Genomic DNA, 16360 nt, shown 5'->3' on the forward strand with positions numbered 1-16360 from the left:
GACGTCAGGGGGCTGGAGGGAGGGTAACCAGGACTGCAACAGTGAATACACTTGAACATCTACATTTATGGTAAGTGTACACAACTGTACTATGTATTGCACTGTTGTAGGCATCAGATTTGGGTCGATTCCCAAAGCTAAGGAAGGGAGGAGGAAGTTCAAGAGCATTAGGGCCAGCTATTAAACCCTGCAAAACTGCAGTGGCAAAACCAGCTCTGGATTTAGAAAAAATAGGCATGTGGTAATGATTGGTGAAGGTATGTACAGAGCTCCAGGTAGCAGCTTCAAAATAATGTCCCTGGTAGGGACTCCTCTGAGAAAGGCTGATGCATCTCTGGTGGAATGTGATCTTATCCCCTGTGGGGTAGGTTTTCCATGGTGCTTATAGCAGAAATGAATGCAATAGGCTATCCATTTAGAAATGGTTTGCTTCAAAATGGCCTTCCCCTCTGCCCCTGCAGCAAAACCAACTAGCAGCTGTTCAGATTTTCTGAGGCTTAGTCCTGTCCAAATAAACTCTAAGTTGTCTGTGCACGTCCAGAGAGTGCAGTATTCATTCTCCTTTGTTTTGTGGATTAGGGAAAAAAAGTAGGCAAATGAATGGACTGATTTAGGGCCACACTAGACACCACCTTGGGCATAAAAGAAGGATTGGTCCAGAGAGAAACCCTGTCTGCATGGAAGGTTAATGAAGGGTTCCACTGCCATAAGGGCCTGTAATTCAGACACTCTTCTAGCTGAAGTGATAGGCTGTTTTCCAAGAAAGAAATTTCAACTCTGCAGTTGCAGCTGGCTCAAAGGGAGGGAACAGTGAACTTTTCCAATACAAAGTTAAAGTCCTAGGCTGAAGTAGGGGCTCTCCTGGGCGGTCTTAAATTTGTGGCCCCTCTAAGGAATTGCTTAAGCAGGGGGTGAGAAAAGAGGGGGGCTCAGTATTATAATGTGCTGAAATGGCAGAGGCATGAATTTTAATTGACGAGAAGGATAGGCCCTTGTGGAGCACTTCTGTTAAGTACTGAAGAATATGAGGTAAGCTGGGCACCGTGTGCCCATCCCCAGAGTCTGGCTCCAGGAACAGTATCTTTTCCACTTTTCAGCATAGGACTTTCTAGTACTAGGCCTCCTTGTCTCCAGAATGATATCTAGCACCTGCTTACTGAGGGATGCTATTGGAGAGCTCAAGGAATTAGCCAGGCTGCAAGGTTCAGGGTTTGAAGCTGAGGGTGCAGAATCTGGCCAGTCTGCTGGGACAGCAGGGAAGGGGTCTGAGGCAGGTGCCATGGTTCCAGTAGTGACATACTGCACAAGAGGGGGTACCAGTGCTGGCGTGGCCAGTCTGGTGTAATCAATATTGTCCTTGGCTTGTCCTGTTTGATCTTTTGCAGAACCTTTGAGAGGAGAGGCAGAGGCAGAAAGGCATAAACTGAGAGGCTTTCCCAGGTAAAGGACAGGGCATCCACTTTCCAGGCTTGACTGTGGAAAGTCTTTGTGCAGAATTTGTCCAAGTGGTAGTTCTGAGGGGAGGCAAACAGGTCTACCTCTGGAGTCCCCCATTAGTTCCTCAAGAGGTTGAATATTTTTGGTTCCAGTTTCCATTCATGTGGGTCCATGAGATTTCTGCTTAGGTCGCCTGCCAGTGAATTTAGCTTGCCTGGCAGAAATTGAGCTTGCAAGTGCACTTGGTAGCTCAAGGCTGTGTTCCACAGAGCCATGGCTAGTCTGCAGAGAGGGTAGGAGTGGGTTCCCCCCTGCTTGATTATGTACCACATAACTGTGGTGTTGTCTGTCTTTATCAATAATTGTCCTGGAAGGATGTGGTCTTTGAAGACTGTCAGGGAATTCTGTACAGCTAGTATTTCTTTTTGGTTGATATGCATGTGCATCGGTCTCTGATTTCATTTGCCCTGAATGCACTGCCCTGCCAAGTGAGCCTCCATGCATAGTCTGATGCATCTGTTGCTAGGGTTTGGGCAGCAGGGGGTAGAGTGAAAGGGAGACCCTTGTTGTGCTAGCAGGCCTCTCCCCACCAAAGGAACTCTGTCTTTATACAAGGAATGATGGGAATCATTGATTCCATGTCCTGAGAATGTTGACACCATAGGCTTTTTTTTAGATACCATTGTAGTTTCCTCATATGCAGTCTTGCATATATAGAATTAGTAGAATGCAAGAGGCCATGAACCCCAAGGCTTGCAGAATTTTCCTTGCAGATAGCTGGGTCTTTGTGGCCAATAGTTTGAAGTAGGCTGTCAAACTTGTTTCTCTGGAGTGAGGAATGCCATCTGGGAAGTTTTTTTTCGTTTATGGTGTACCCCAGAGAGGTCAGAAGTTTCTCTATGAATGCCAGATGTTTCAATAGCAAGTCCTGGCTTTCTGCCTGAATCAATCGTCCAAGTATGTGTATATCTGAATTTTTCTCTGCCTGCAAAATGCAATGGCTGGAGCTAAACACTTTGTGAATACCCTGGGTGCAGTAGATAAGCCAAAGGGAAGTGCAGAGAACTGCATTGAGCCTGCCCTGAAGTGTAGGTATTTCCTGCAAGGTTCCCTTACTGGAATGTGCAGGTAAGCTTCCTTTAAGTCAAAGGTTGCCAACCAGGCATCTTTCCCTAGCATAAGAAGCAGCTGTTGAAGAGTTAGCATTTTGAATTTTGGGATTACTAAAAAGGTGTTTAGAATAGAGAGGTCCAGGACAGGACACCAGGAGCTGTCTTTTCTGGGTACCAGGAAAAGTCTTGAATAAAAACAGTGTCCCCTTTCTTCTACTGGGAAAGGGTGAATAGCCCTGATACTTAGAAGAGAGAGAACCTGCTGTTGGGCCTCTGCCCACTGATTTGGGGGTAGGTCTGGCCAACCATATGGGGTTGGTAGGGTGTGGAAGTGTAATCTGTATCCTTGGGAAACTATATTCAAAACCTGTTTGTCCTGGGTAATGAGTTCCCAGTTTTTTTGCATGCAGGGCGAGCTTTCCTCCTAAGGGAGCAGGCAGTTGAGCAGGGCTTGGAAGGGTTAAGGTTAAGTCATTGTGCCATTTTTCCGTAGGGGGTGTCTTACTATTCCCTGCTTTGGAAGTGGGAGCCCCCCACTGCTTGGGTCTGTGCGTAGCCTGAGACTGTAACCTAGGTGGTCTGCTGTTCCTGGGTTTGGACTGAGAAGGCCTGGAAGAGACTGGAAAGGACCAATTCTTTGAAGGCCAACGCCTACTAAATCTGGGAGGCTGTACTTGCAAGAAATTTTTAACAGTTTGCATAGATTTCGCTTTTTCCTCCATCTTTTTGAAGACTACTTCTGCTTTGTTGCCAAACAGGTGGTCTTGGTTTAAGGGAGCATCCAGTAATTTAGCTTTAACATGATCTGGCATGTTTTGCTCCTTAAGCCAAGCATGCCTTCTAAGTACAGACCCAGTGACAGCAACCCTGCAAGATGCTTCTAAAGAGTAAACACCACATTGCAAAATATGTTTACCAACTTCTTCTGCAGAATGCATTAAATCCTGTAATTCTTTGAGTTCAGCACAGTCAGGAATCAACATCATTTTCTGTTTAAGTAGTCCCATAATATGCTGCTGGTACTTTAACATACGAAGCTGGCAATTTAAAGCCCTAATGGCCAAAGTAGCAGAAGTCTATACCTTCTTACCCAATCTGTCCAAGGCTCTAGAATCTCTATCAGAAGGGGTAGGATTTTTGGCAGCAGTAGCCTTAATGCCCTTTGGTCCTTGGGAAATGGTCTCTGGATCCGCAGTAGGATTCTTCAAGAGGAACTTGTGAGAGTCAGGTACTCTGTAATACCGGTCAGGTTTTCTGGGAGCTGGAGGTAAAGTGTCTGGGGAAAGGCTAGATTCCAAGAAAGCATCATCTACAATGTCCAGAACAGGAGGGATAGCTAAAGGCCTGTGTTGAGAGAGGACTAAGAATTCCATAAGCCTCTTTTTGGAGTCAGAGTAATCCTGGCTTTCCAAGCAGAAATGCTCCCCAAGAGTGTGCAAGGTTTCACCAAAAGAAAAATCTTCTGGAGGGGAAGCAGAGGGAATGGAATCCTCTGCATCCGAATCCTCATAGGTAGACAAGGGTAAATCCTGGTAATCAGAAGAAACAGATATATCAGATTCCTGATCAGAAGAATCAGAAGGAAAATCAGTTCTAGGTCTCTTAGAGGGGGAAGGCTGGCTTCCCCTACTTAAGGTAATAAGGCATTCTAAACATTTGTTTTTTTAGGCATAACATGTCAATTCAAACAATAAACCACCTAAACTAACTGTGGCAATTTTAGTTCAGATATACAAGAACAGAGCACACCACTGGTGTTTTGGGTGACTAGAACAATCATTATTACATTTAAGAAAGGCTCCTTCACTTGTTCAATGACTCACTGATAACTGTCAAGAAAAAACAAATTAAAGAAATGATACCCGTCAAATTACTATCAAATTATAAATATAAACATTTACCTTGTACAATGCCCCAAGGATACTGACGAGCTTTTACCATCTTATTTCCAATTTTCACTTCATCTATACTTCCAACCACTGCAAAAGGCAAGATTCCCTGTAGTCCAAAAAATAATTTAGTAGGTTTATGAGTTTCACACTCCAGTCATACTACGCTTACAAGCTTTACATTCCAGTCATAATGTATTTTAGTTAAAACGCATATGCCCGTAAACCCAAATATCATTCTGCCGACAGGTTCATACATACATATACTGGTCAACATTCTTTACATGTACAATTTCACTTACAAAATTTGAATTCTGGTTGCTATAAATGGAAATTATGTACATACCACAAATTATAGTTATGTCCTTACCATAACACTGCATTCTATGTTGTTTGTTTTAGTCTCTCCTCAACTGACGGGTCTCAGAGCCAATCCTCGATCTGTTCTCAGCCTTTAGCAGACTTTAGCCTTGGTAGCTCGACCTCCTCCGCTTACCCATAATCCCTTGACTATTGCAAATTATCTCAGATCGAGTTTGGCATCCAATCATCAAACATTTATTTATTTATTTATTTTATTTATTGACATTTGTTGACCGGGTTAGTCCAACTGGGATTTTGTCCCATTTTCAGTGGAGACCCGAGGAGAAAAGCTCCAGAATAGTACAATAAAAATATTACAGTAGTATACAAGCACAGCAAACAGTAGTATACAAGCACAGCAAACTAGTCTTACAATAGTAACACAATATACAAAACAGCATCAACAATAGTTATATGACAGTACAAGGCTTTTTTTTTTTTTTCGCTATGTAACTGTACTACTGGGGATAGACAGAGTGATTCCTAAGTGGGGGGAGGAGAGAAATTATGTTGGGTCATAGCAGGGGCAAATTTTGTAATTGAGTAAATGAGTCTTTAGTTTCTTTTTAAATAGTGGGGTGTGAGAGATTGAGCGAATGTCAAGGGGTAGTTTGTTCCAGACTTGGGCCACAGAGTGTTTGTAGAGTAGCTTACCTACTGACTTGTTTGGGTGGTAAATTTCAAGCAATTTTTGATTAGAGGTGCGGAGGGGTCGAGATGGGGTGGAGACAGAGACAAAGAGAGATAGGGATGGACAGTTGGATGGTTTAAAGTGCATAGAGTGCAACATGTGAAATTGATAGAGATGTAGTAGTTGTGGGACATTATGTCAAAAAAGGTAAAAGGCAGCCCATCATATTTCTGAGTAAGTAATACAACAGGTAAAAAGAAGGGAAACATTAAGAGAACAGAAAATGAGATTGGAACCCATACAGCAGATGGGGAAGTCTATGAATGTCCTATATATGAAGCTTATACTCTCCCCCTCATTAGAAAATATGGAAAGAAAACTGGTAAGTTGATTGGCTGATTGTGAAGAGTTTTTGACATCACCTTGGGTAGAAAGGAAGAGTTAGTCCGAAGTGACACTCTGTCTCCGAGAAGAATGAAGTACGGTGATTGAGAAGAAAGTGCTTGAACTTCTGATACCCATCTAGTTGGGGTAATGGCCACTAGAAAAAGTGTTTTCCAGGACAAAAATTTTAACTCGGCTTTTGCTGATGGTTCGAAGGGAGGCTAAGTAAGGGCCTGAAGAACCTGCATAAAGTCCCATGGAGATACAGGGTTTTTAATCGGTGGATGGAGCAGCAATGCCTCCTTAAGGAAGGCTTTACATAAAGAGGAGCTAATGAAGAACTAGTGCAATAATTTAAGATGGCAGCCAATTGTACCTTAACTGTTGAAGAACTAGCTCTTTGGGACAAAGGACTGAGAAAACTGCTACTTCCTGCATACTGAAATTCCATAAGGTCAATTACCTGGTATGTGCAGGCAGTGTGTCTAATATTACTGTATACAGCCATATATAAAATGTGTCCAAATGTGTTAAACTTCTCCACACGTTCATATTTTGTTGCAGGTTATGCCGAATACCTGCAGGAGCCCTGACTTATGACTTCTGCACAGAGCTCATACAGTGTGACCAAACTCCCATATAATATCACTTCTGCAGAAACTCACCACATCATACATGAGTGTGTTTTTGGCCTGACCAGAGTTCATTTCCACTGCCTCGGCATGATCGGGGCATTCCAGCAGGACCCTGCTACAGCCTGCCAGATGTTCTCAGCATGCTCCATAATATGTTAATGAGGAGATAGGCTGGCTAGCACCAGGATACTGGTACTGTCAGATTGCATGCCCACATGGCTAGTTGGAAGGGATATCAACACTGTAATCCGATGGAAGTGTAGTGGAACAGCAACAACTAAAAGGTGGAAAATCCCCCACACACACACACACACACACACACACACACACACACACACACACACACACAGTGAGGTGAAACATGTCACAGCATTCCAAGATGGAGCTCTTAAGAAGACCGTTACTATAGGTCATAAAAAATTTCCTCCTGCAAAGGACTGGAGGTCACTCTGTGTGACCATGGCCCAATGCTGGGATTGAAGTCTTCAGGTGATGGGTAGCCTGTGCCATAATCAGTTTCCTCCTGCATTGTGGCTGGGTTGCAACTATGTGACAGTGAACTTGGGCGACAACGCTAGATTGCTGCACAATGACTTGGGGTTCTTACCGACAAAAATGGTTTGCAACTGTGACGAAATTCTCTGCATTCTCTCAGGTAGTGTTGGAGGTGATTAGAAAATTTTGGTACATGATGAAGGAAGATGGTAGTGTGGGTAAACTTTTTCCTAACCATGTGTCTTTTTCCTATGGTAGGTACAGCAATTTAAAAGTAATGCTCAATGTAAAACCTGCCTAGCCTCTTAAGATGAGCAAAGTGAGCATGCGTTCTTGTGGGAATAGCATTATTTGTAATACAGCTAGAAATTTGGATGGCTGGAAAATAAATTGTAAACTTTATAGAGCCAGAGAAACTTTTCATTGCAATTCGCAGGGTGCAGTTTATATTACAGGTTGTGATTGTGAAAAGGTAAAGTGGTATATTGGGCAGACTAAAAGAAGGGTTAAAGTAAGAATTATGGAACACTTGGGGGACATTAGTCCAGTTGCAGAACGTTTTGTTTCCACTCATGGGGGTTGTGACAAAAGTTTGTTTTTTAGTGTGTTGGCATGTCCATTTATGGAGTACTGGGAAAGTTTCAAAATGAGCTGGATAAGCTGGAATGTAGGATGATGATAAACTACAGAACACTGCAACTCAGAGGAATGAATACTGTAATTTAACTTTATAACAGAATTTTTATAAAAATTATTAATATTTTTTCAGGAACAAAAATGGTATTTTTCAATGATGTTTTGTGAATTGGTGTATTCAACTTTTGTTCCAAGTCATTTATTAAAATGCTGGTTTAGAAATATGTTTGTAAAATAATGTTGAACGTGTTGCAATAGAAATGTATAGTGCCATGGGTCTTTTACATCTTTTCAACTTTCAAAAGGCTTTAAAAAAGTGCTTTGAAAGAATCTTAATTAGTTTTGAATGATTAATGGTTTGCATTGCTTTGTTAATTGACTGATTTTCACTGATTAATATTAATTAATCTTAATTGTCTTTTGAAAGAGATGTGTATAAAAGGAGGGGTACTGTGTTACCATACTATACCTTTGAAGGCAAAATGCCAAGATAGCAGAATAAAGTATTATGAGAATTCTACCCTGTTCGTTGGTACTGGATGCTGAGCTCCTGTTACTGTGCTTTTTTTTTTGTTCTGGTGCTTTGTGTGTTTTTTCAACTGTGAGATTACAACCAGGATAGGGTCTGCTCATTAGAGGTCCTAGCTCTGGTGTCAGATTGTCATAACTGCCCACAATGAGGGGTGACAAGAGTGTTGTTCACATTGAGATGCAGGTGAGGACTGTGAATATATGTATTTATTCAATAAATAAACTAGGGCAGAACACTGTATGTGGACCATTTTCAGGTACAGTCCTGAAGACTCAAAATTCTAAACAATATTGGCAGTCAAAAGCAACATCAGTTACTTGGAGAAACAGATAAAAGTCGCATAATACTGGAGAGAACATTGTAGTATTCTAAACACAAATTAACATTTTTAAGATATGTACAATTTATGATATAAGGATAAATAAGAAGGAACAAAGATTAGCAATATAATGAGATGGGTATAACAGGATTAGTAAGGTCATACAGAGGGTTAAAGTACTAAAGAGAGCAAAATAAGGAGTTAATGCTTACAGAAGTACAACGGTCACAAGAGGATAAAGGCTTTGCAATATAAATAGAGCACTGTGCTGAAAGAAATAACATGGATCAGTCTACTTTATGTGATGATGAGTGATTCAACTGGCTCAAAGAAGCTCTATCAGATTACAAGGCAATGACACACAAAGGAAATTTGTCAGATGCTACGCATAAGGAATGGCAGGAACAATCTGGTCCTCAGTCCAAAAAGCATCGAGGGCAGATTGAAGGAGTACTAAGAAGCTTCTAAATGAAGAAAACCTCACAGTAACGGTAATGTCATATACTTAGCCTACAGTCCACTCCAGAAGAAGTACAAAGAAGTACAAAGTTCATTGAGGAAAATGGGTAGGCCTTGATGAAGTCTTACACTTATCAAGGGTATCGGAACTTGTTAGAGATTTGGGATGCATGGCTAGACTTAAAAAGGATACTGTGGTCGTTAGCCTAGTAAACACCTATGAAGTCATAGCAGATATGATTAACATTTTTGGTGTATTATGGGAGAAACAGCTTTTGAGGGTAATCACTGCAGTATGGAGAGTGAGGGGCATATACCACATGACTGCAGAATAAGCATTTTAGTGCCAGTTTACAAGAACAAAGAGAACATTCACAACTGTGGACAGTACAGAGGCATCAAACTCCTGTCACACCATATAATCATAGGACACTACAAAATAAACTGGAAGTTGAGCAGTTGACTCAGATTAGGATGAGATTAGAAAGCTAATCTTTGCAGTGAGACAGTGACAAGCTGGAGGCAGTCAAACTGATCATGCCTAAACACAGGGAAAGCATACAACAATGTCTCAAGAAAGCTGTTCCAGAAACATTGATAGAGTTATAGTGCAGGCTATGTACAAGAATGCAATGACACAAATGTGAACCTTGTCAGGATTTGCAAAGGAGGGTACCCATTGGGGGTGTACAACAGGGTTCAGCTGTGAGCCTACTCCTGTTCATAACAGAGTTGAACTACATCAGCAAACAGGCTGTATAGGACACACAAACAGATTTGCCCTATGCAGACTGTGACACTACAAGCAGATTCTGAACAGGAACTTCAACAAATGACAGGGTAATAGAATGCAAACCAAGAACACAGGACATTAAATACAAATAGAACAGTGGTCATGGAAGCAAATGAGAGAAATCTAAAGAAACTGCAAACTGAGACAAAAAGCACAAGCCATATGGAATGACGGTAAATGGACGTTTTTCTCCCCTTGCTTCAAAAACCTTTTGCATCTGCTGTACTTCTGGTTATTGCAGTATTCCACTCTAGGATCACCATGGAGACCCCTTGAAGAATAAATGGCAGGATTTCTTGTACAGTGAACATAATTAACTTGGGTACCTTTGGTAACCTGTTTAAGAAAAAAACAATCCAAAATAGGTCACTTTTTTCTTGGAAAAAGAAGGGAAGCCTGGAATAAACCCTCTATCTTCCTCTACTGTGGGTCCTCTTTCTATGGTCCTTGAGTCTAGCAACTGGTAGAATACCTCTGAAACAAGTTTTTTTTTTCCTAGGAACTGAATGCTGTAGCTATTTTCAAAATTTTTTAGTGCCCATATATCTTGAGTGACCTTTTCTAGTCTTTTAATGAAGAAGCAGCTCCATGCAAGTTTTGGAGAGAGACTGGGGAATAGATTTTGATGAATGAAAGTGAAATTGTCATGGGTTTAGGAGAAGGAAGGGGGCAGCCAGCCTAAATGATGAATGATCCCTCTGGGGTTCTCTGCCTTGAAGGCCCCCAAGTTCCTCTGTAGATTTTGCTGGTTATTCAATTTTACACTCTCATTCCCTCCTCCTTGCCCAATATGATGGGCTCTAGTTAGAGATTAGAAGGCCAAATTTTGTCAGGGACATTTCCATCATAAATGAAAAATATGTCAGACAGAATGGTATGAAAAATATGTCAGACAGAATGGTTTTATCTTTTTTCTATCAGCTCCATATGCTTCTCATGAGCTGGGGGATCCAAAGAGGAGATATTTACTTAATTGGGCACTGAGGATTATAGTCTATACACTGACTGGCAATGGCACGGTCCTCAGTCAGGGATGAATCTCAATAATCAACCTTGAAGCTGCTGCCCTACAAGATGCATCCACATCCTCATCATCAAAGCTACACTGCATAGAGTGCTTAGCAACCTGGAAGTAACTGTCACATAAGTCAGGCAATCTCTTGCCCCAGGTCCTTATCATCAAAGACCCCTAATTTAGTCCTCATTTGCTCTAACAAGTTCTGTTGATAAAACATGCAAGACCAGCAATTTAAAACTCTGAAGGAAAGGGCAGCAGCAATATTAACTTTCTTGTAATCTGTTAAGGGCTCTGCCCTCCTTGTCATTTGGGATATGGTTCCTGGTAGAAGCAGAAAATGCCCTCTTGCTAGGACCCACAGACATCACATCTGAATCAGCCAACAGGTTCCTGTACAAGTATTGATGGGACTCCTTGACACTATAAAATTGGTCAGCCTTCCTAAGGGCAGAGGAAAGGAGTTGGACTCCACTGATGCAATAAAAAGAAAAAAAAAACACTTCCAGGGCATCGAGCACGTCTGTTTGATAATGACCTTGGCTGGAGAAGACCTATGAAGGCTCTTTTGGGCTTCAAAGTACTCCTTGGATTCCCACAAGAAAGTTTTATTCATCCTATGAAGGGTACCTTTATAGGAAAAGCCCTCTAGCGAGGAAACAGAAGACAAGACCTTCTCCAGTGAGAGAGTCCAAGTTCTCTGCGATGGGAAAGTACAGTTGTACTGATACTGTCAGTTATACAATGAAAATAGAGAACATGATGAATACACCACATTTTTATTCTAAACATTACTTTGAGGAGGTTAGCATATACAGAATGGAAAGATAAGCTAACCATAATGCTTAATGAAAAAATTATTAGTGAAAACTGAGTATTTGAATACTCTTCGCCCCAAGTTACCTGGCTTTTTCAGGATTCCCAACCCCATCAAAATAGGGAAGATCCACCTTACAGACATGTTACTGCAAGTGGAGGTTCCATATCAGAGACCACTGCCATATACTTAGATTTTATTCTACAGCCTTTTGCTGAAAAGAGCTCTCCTTTTATTTTAGATTCACTTGATTTTTTTAAGAAAAATAAAAGCGCATGTGAATGAACAATGCATACTGGAACTATCAACACTGAAGCCTACACTGTGTTACCACACACGTACTTACTTCACAGAGACAGTATGCATCCAGCAAAAACTAAACACAATGTAATAAAATCACAAGGCTACAGATTAGCACACATTATCACAGATTTGGCCCCTTTTCTCACAAAATATGAATGATCTTGGAAATAATTTCTTAACCAGAGGATATGCATCAAACATGTTGCACATGACCCCGGACCCCATCAGAGGTTCTAAAATTAACAATGGCCCTACATGGAATACACCTTTTCGTAGAATTATGCAACGATCAAATCATAACCCAAAAGAAAAGAAAAGTAAGGACAGCTGAATTCTAACTTACATGTGTGATTTCAATACAATTAAAGCAATTATTAAGGAGAAATGGGCCATCCTCACTAACAATCAGCAGCTTGTAAGGTTTTAGGAGAACACCCTACTTTGTATATAAAATTAGCAGAAGAATAAGTTGCTATGTGGAAAAGAAACATAAGTAACAGCAGGATGCCATGAACACTAAAATCTGTGGGCCACCTAAAGTACAGTTGTGTACACTTACCATAAATGTAGATGTTCGAGTGTATTCACTGTTGCAGTCATTACATTTGGGTAATCCTGCTGGCAGGTTGCCCTCAGTTGGCCTGAATTCCAAAGTCTTGAATCCTGCGTCGGTTGCTGTCACCCCTTCCCTGACGTCAGGTCATCAGGGGTATAAAAGATGCAGCCGACGCCATTTTCTTCAGTTTTTCTTGCCACAGATGTCAAGTGCCCCCAAAAGGGTATATATATATATATATATATATATATATATATATATATATATATATATATATATATATATATATGTATATATATATATATATATATATATATAAAAAACATACATGCACTAAAATAAACTTTACCTTCATCTACAAGCAAATACACCACATAGGTTGTATAGATCAGAGAAGTAAAGATAAGTTCCAGCAGAAATAAGGGGGATGGCGGGTGGGTAACCTGGATTGCAACAGTGAATACACTTGAACATCTACATTTATGGTAAGTGTACACAACTGTACTATATTCTTCGTGTTTCACTGTTGCAGTCATTACATTTGGGTAGAGTCCCAAAGCTATGTTTGGGGGGGGGGGGGGGTGGAGCTAAACAACATTAGGAGTGGCTATGAGGCCCTGAAGAACTGCAGTGGCAAAGCCTGCTCTGGATTTAGAGTAAAGTGGTAGACTGTAATGCTTTGTAAAGGTGTGCACTGAACTCCAAGTAGCAGCCTCTAAAATGTCTTTGGTTGGTACTCCCCTGAGAAAGGCTGCAGAAGTGGCTGCAGCTCTGGTTGAATGTGGCCTAATGCCCTTAGGCACTGGCTTGCCATGCTGAGAGTAGCAGAAATGAATGCAGTGACCTATGCACTTTGAAATAGTCTGCTTGGAGATGGCCTTTCCTTGTGATCCTGCAGCATATGCCACTAGTAATTGTTCTGTCATTCTGAAAACTTTTGTTTTGTCCAAATATAATCTAAGTTGTCTGTGTACGTCCAAAGAATGCAGAATTTTCTCCCCCTTGTTCTGTGGATTTGGATAAAAAGTTGGCAAATGAATAGTTTGGTTAAGGGCTACATTGGACACCATCTTAGGCATAAATGTAGGGTTTGTCCTCAGAGAGACCCTGTCTGGATAAAAAATGATAAAAGGTTCCACAGCCATGAGAGCCTGTAGCTCTGACACTCATCTTGCAGAAGTTATTGCTAGGAGCAGAGCTGTTTTCCAAGATAAAAACTTTATATCTGCAGTAGCAGCTGGCTCAAAAGGAGGTAGGGTGAGTTTTTCCAAGACATAATTGAGGTCCATGCAGGCACTGGCGATCTCCTTGGAGGCCTTAAATTTTTGGCTCCTCTGAGGTACTGCTTTAATAAAGGATGAGAAAAGAGTGGTGGCTCTGTATTGTAATGAGCCGAAATGGCAGAGGCATGAATTTTAATTGATGAAAAAAAATAGGCCTTTGTCCAGCATCTCAGTTAAGTATTGCAAAATCTGAGGAATATTTGGTACAGCTGTGGTTCCAAGCACAAAATCTCTTCCATTTTCCAGCGTAGGATTTTCTAGTACTAGCCCTTCTGGCTTCCAAAATGACATCCATCACAGCTTTACTGAGAGGTGTGCTTTGTATGGCTACATTATCCGCCATACTGCCAGGTTTAGAGTCCTGAGTTGGCTGTGCAGAATCTGATTGTTTTGTTGGGACAGAGACAAGTTCCTTAAGATCGGATACCAGTACTGGCAGGGCCAGTCTGGGGCAATCAGAATCATTTTTGGTTTCTCCTGTCTCACTTTTAGGAGTACCTTGGGGAGGAGAGGCAGTGGAGGAAAGGCATATACTGATGGGTTTTTCCAGTTGAAAGATAAGGCGTCCACTTTTCATGCTCGTCTGTGATAAGTTCTTGTGCAGAATCTTTTTAGTAGATAGTTGTGAGGGGAGGCAAATAGATCTATGTCCGGGCGTCCCCATTTCTTTGTTATCATGCTGAAGACTTGTGGATCCACGTGCCACTCGTGGGGATCAATGAGGTTTCTGCTTAGTTCGTCTGCCAGAGTATTGTCCTTTCCTGGCAGGAATTGTGCCTGCAGAAGAACTTGGTAAGTCAATGCTGTGTCCCATAAAGCCATGGCTAGTCTGTAAAGGGGGTAAGAATGCGTGCCCCTTGCTTGTTTATGTGCCACGTGACCGTGGTATTGTCTGTCATTATCAGTAGTTGCTCCAGATGAATTAGGTCCTTGAAGGCTGTCAGGGCATTTTGAACAGCTAACATCTCTTTTTGATTGATATGTAGATGCATTTGATTTGTGGACCAGGTGCTCTGAGTGCCTCTTCCTGCCACGTGGGCTCCCCAGGCATAATCTGATGCATCCGTTGTTAGGTTCTGCCCGGCTGGGGGTAGTCAGAATCACTGTCCCTTGTTTTGGTGACAAGCTTTTGCCCACTATTGAAACTCTTGTTGCAGGCAGGGAATGAGAGTAATCATTGTTTCCAGGCTGTGGCAATGTTGTGACAAGACACTTTTTAGGTACCATTGAAGTTTCCTCATATGCAGTCTTGCATATGGAATTAGTAGGATGCAGGATGCCATGAAGCCCAAAGCCTGCAGAATTTTTCTTGCAGATAACTGGGCTTTTGTTGCCATTTCCTTGAAATAGGTAGTCAGTTGCCTTTGTTTGTCTGGCGTGAGATCTGGGCAACTGTATTTAAGCTTGCACCCAGGAATATTATCTCTTGAGACGGTACTAGTTTTGATTTTTCATTGACTGTGTACCTTAGGCATGTTAAAAGTCTTTTCATAAATGCCAGATGCTGTAGTAGAATGCCCTTGTTCTCTGCTTGAATGAGGCAGTCATCCAAGTAAGGATATATTTGTATTCCTCTTTGTCTGCAGAAAGCAATTACTGGTGTCAGGCACTTTGTGAAGACCCTGGGCACAGTAGATAAGCCAAAGGGCAGTGCAGAGAATTGGTAATGATTTGAACCAGCCTTGAATCTGAGGTATCGTCTGCATGATTGTCTGATTGGGACATGCAGGTATGCCTCTTTTAGGTCTAAAGTGAACAGCCAAGCCTTTCTGCCCAGTATGGGCAGAAGCTGCTGTAAGGTCAACATCTTGAACTTTGGTATATCCAGGAAAGTGTTTAGAATAGATAGGTCCAGTATTGGTCTCCATGCTTTGTCCTTTCTGGGTACCAAGAATAGTCTTAAGTAAAATCCTTGTCCCTGCTCTTGCAGTGGCACTTGTTGAATAGCCCCCATGACCATGAGGGATGAGACTTGTTTTTGAGTCTCTGCCCATTGATTTTTTGGCAGGTCTGGCCAACCGTTTGCCCTTGGCAGGGTATGAAAGTGAAACTTGCAGCCTTGTGACACTATGTCTAGAACCCATTTGTCCTGGGTTATAATGTGCCAATTTTGAGAAAAAAGTGCTATTTTTTCCCCTAAGTGTGCTGCCAGTAGATAAGTGCTTGGTGCAGCCAGGGGGAATTCATTGGGACCGTTTCCTGTATGGTTGTGATTTGTCTTCTCCACTTTTGGAGGTAGAAGCACCCCATTGCTTAGACCTGTACGAAACTTGTGGCTGGGATCTGCCTCTAGGGCATCTGGATCTGCCCCTTTGAGGTCTGTCTGACACTGGAAAGGACCAATTCTTTGTAGGCCAGTGTCTGCTAAACCTAGGTGGCTGTACTTGTAAAAAAATCTTTTGACCGTTTGCATAGATTTAGCTTTGTCCTCCATTTTCTTTAACACCTCTTCTACCTTAACACCAAACAAGATATCATGCTGTAATGGTGCGTCTAATAATTTAGCTTTGACATAAGGCAGATTTTATTCCTTTAACCAAGCATGCCTCCTAATTACAGAACCCGTAACAGCGGCCCTGCAGGAGGCCTCCAGAGAATCAAAACCACATTGCAAAGTATGCTTTCCAACTTGTTCAGCTGCATGCAATAAATCCTGCATTTCTTTGTTATCTGCACATTCAGAATTTACCAACATTTTCTG

The 16360-nt window shown here is 41.7% G+C and overlaps 1 protein-coding gene across 1 annotated transcript in view; it reads right to left on the minus strand.

Annotated features, from left to right (window-relative positions):
* Window positions 1–16360, minus strand: part of LOC122801629 (septin-11-like) — a gene marked incomplete in the record, with an annotated part of 1221166 nt that overhangs the window by 549035 nt on the left and 655771 nt on the right. The window contains 1 exon segment of the mRNA XM_044071107.1: window positions 4451–4547. Within this exon segment, the coding sequence (XP_043927042.1) occupies window positions 4451–4547 (97 nt within the window).

Source organism: Protopterus annectens, chromosome 5.part0 (genome assembly GCF_019279795.1).
Source record: "Protopterus annectens isolate FY-2018-M chromosome 5.part0, PAN1.0, whole genome shotgun sequence".
Lineage (NCBI taxonomy): Eukaryota > Metazoa > Chordata > Ceratodontiformes > Protopteridae > Protopterus > Protopterus annectens.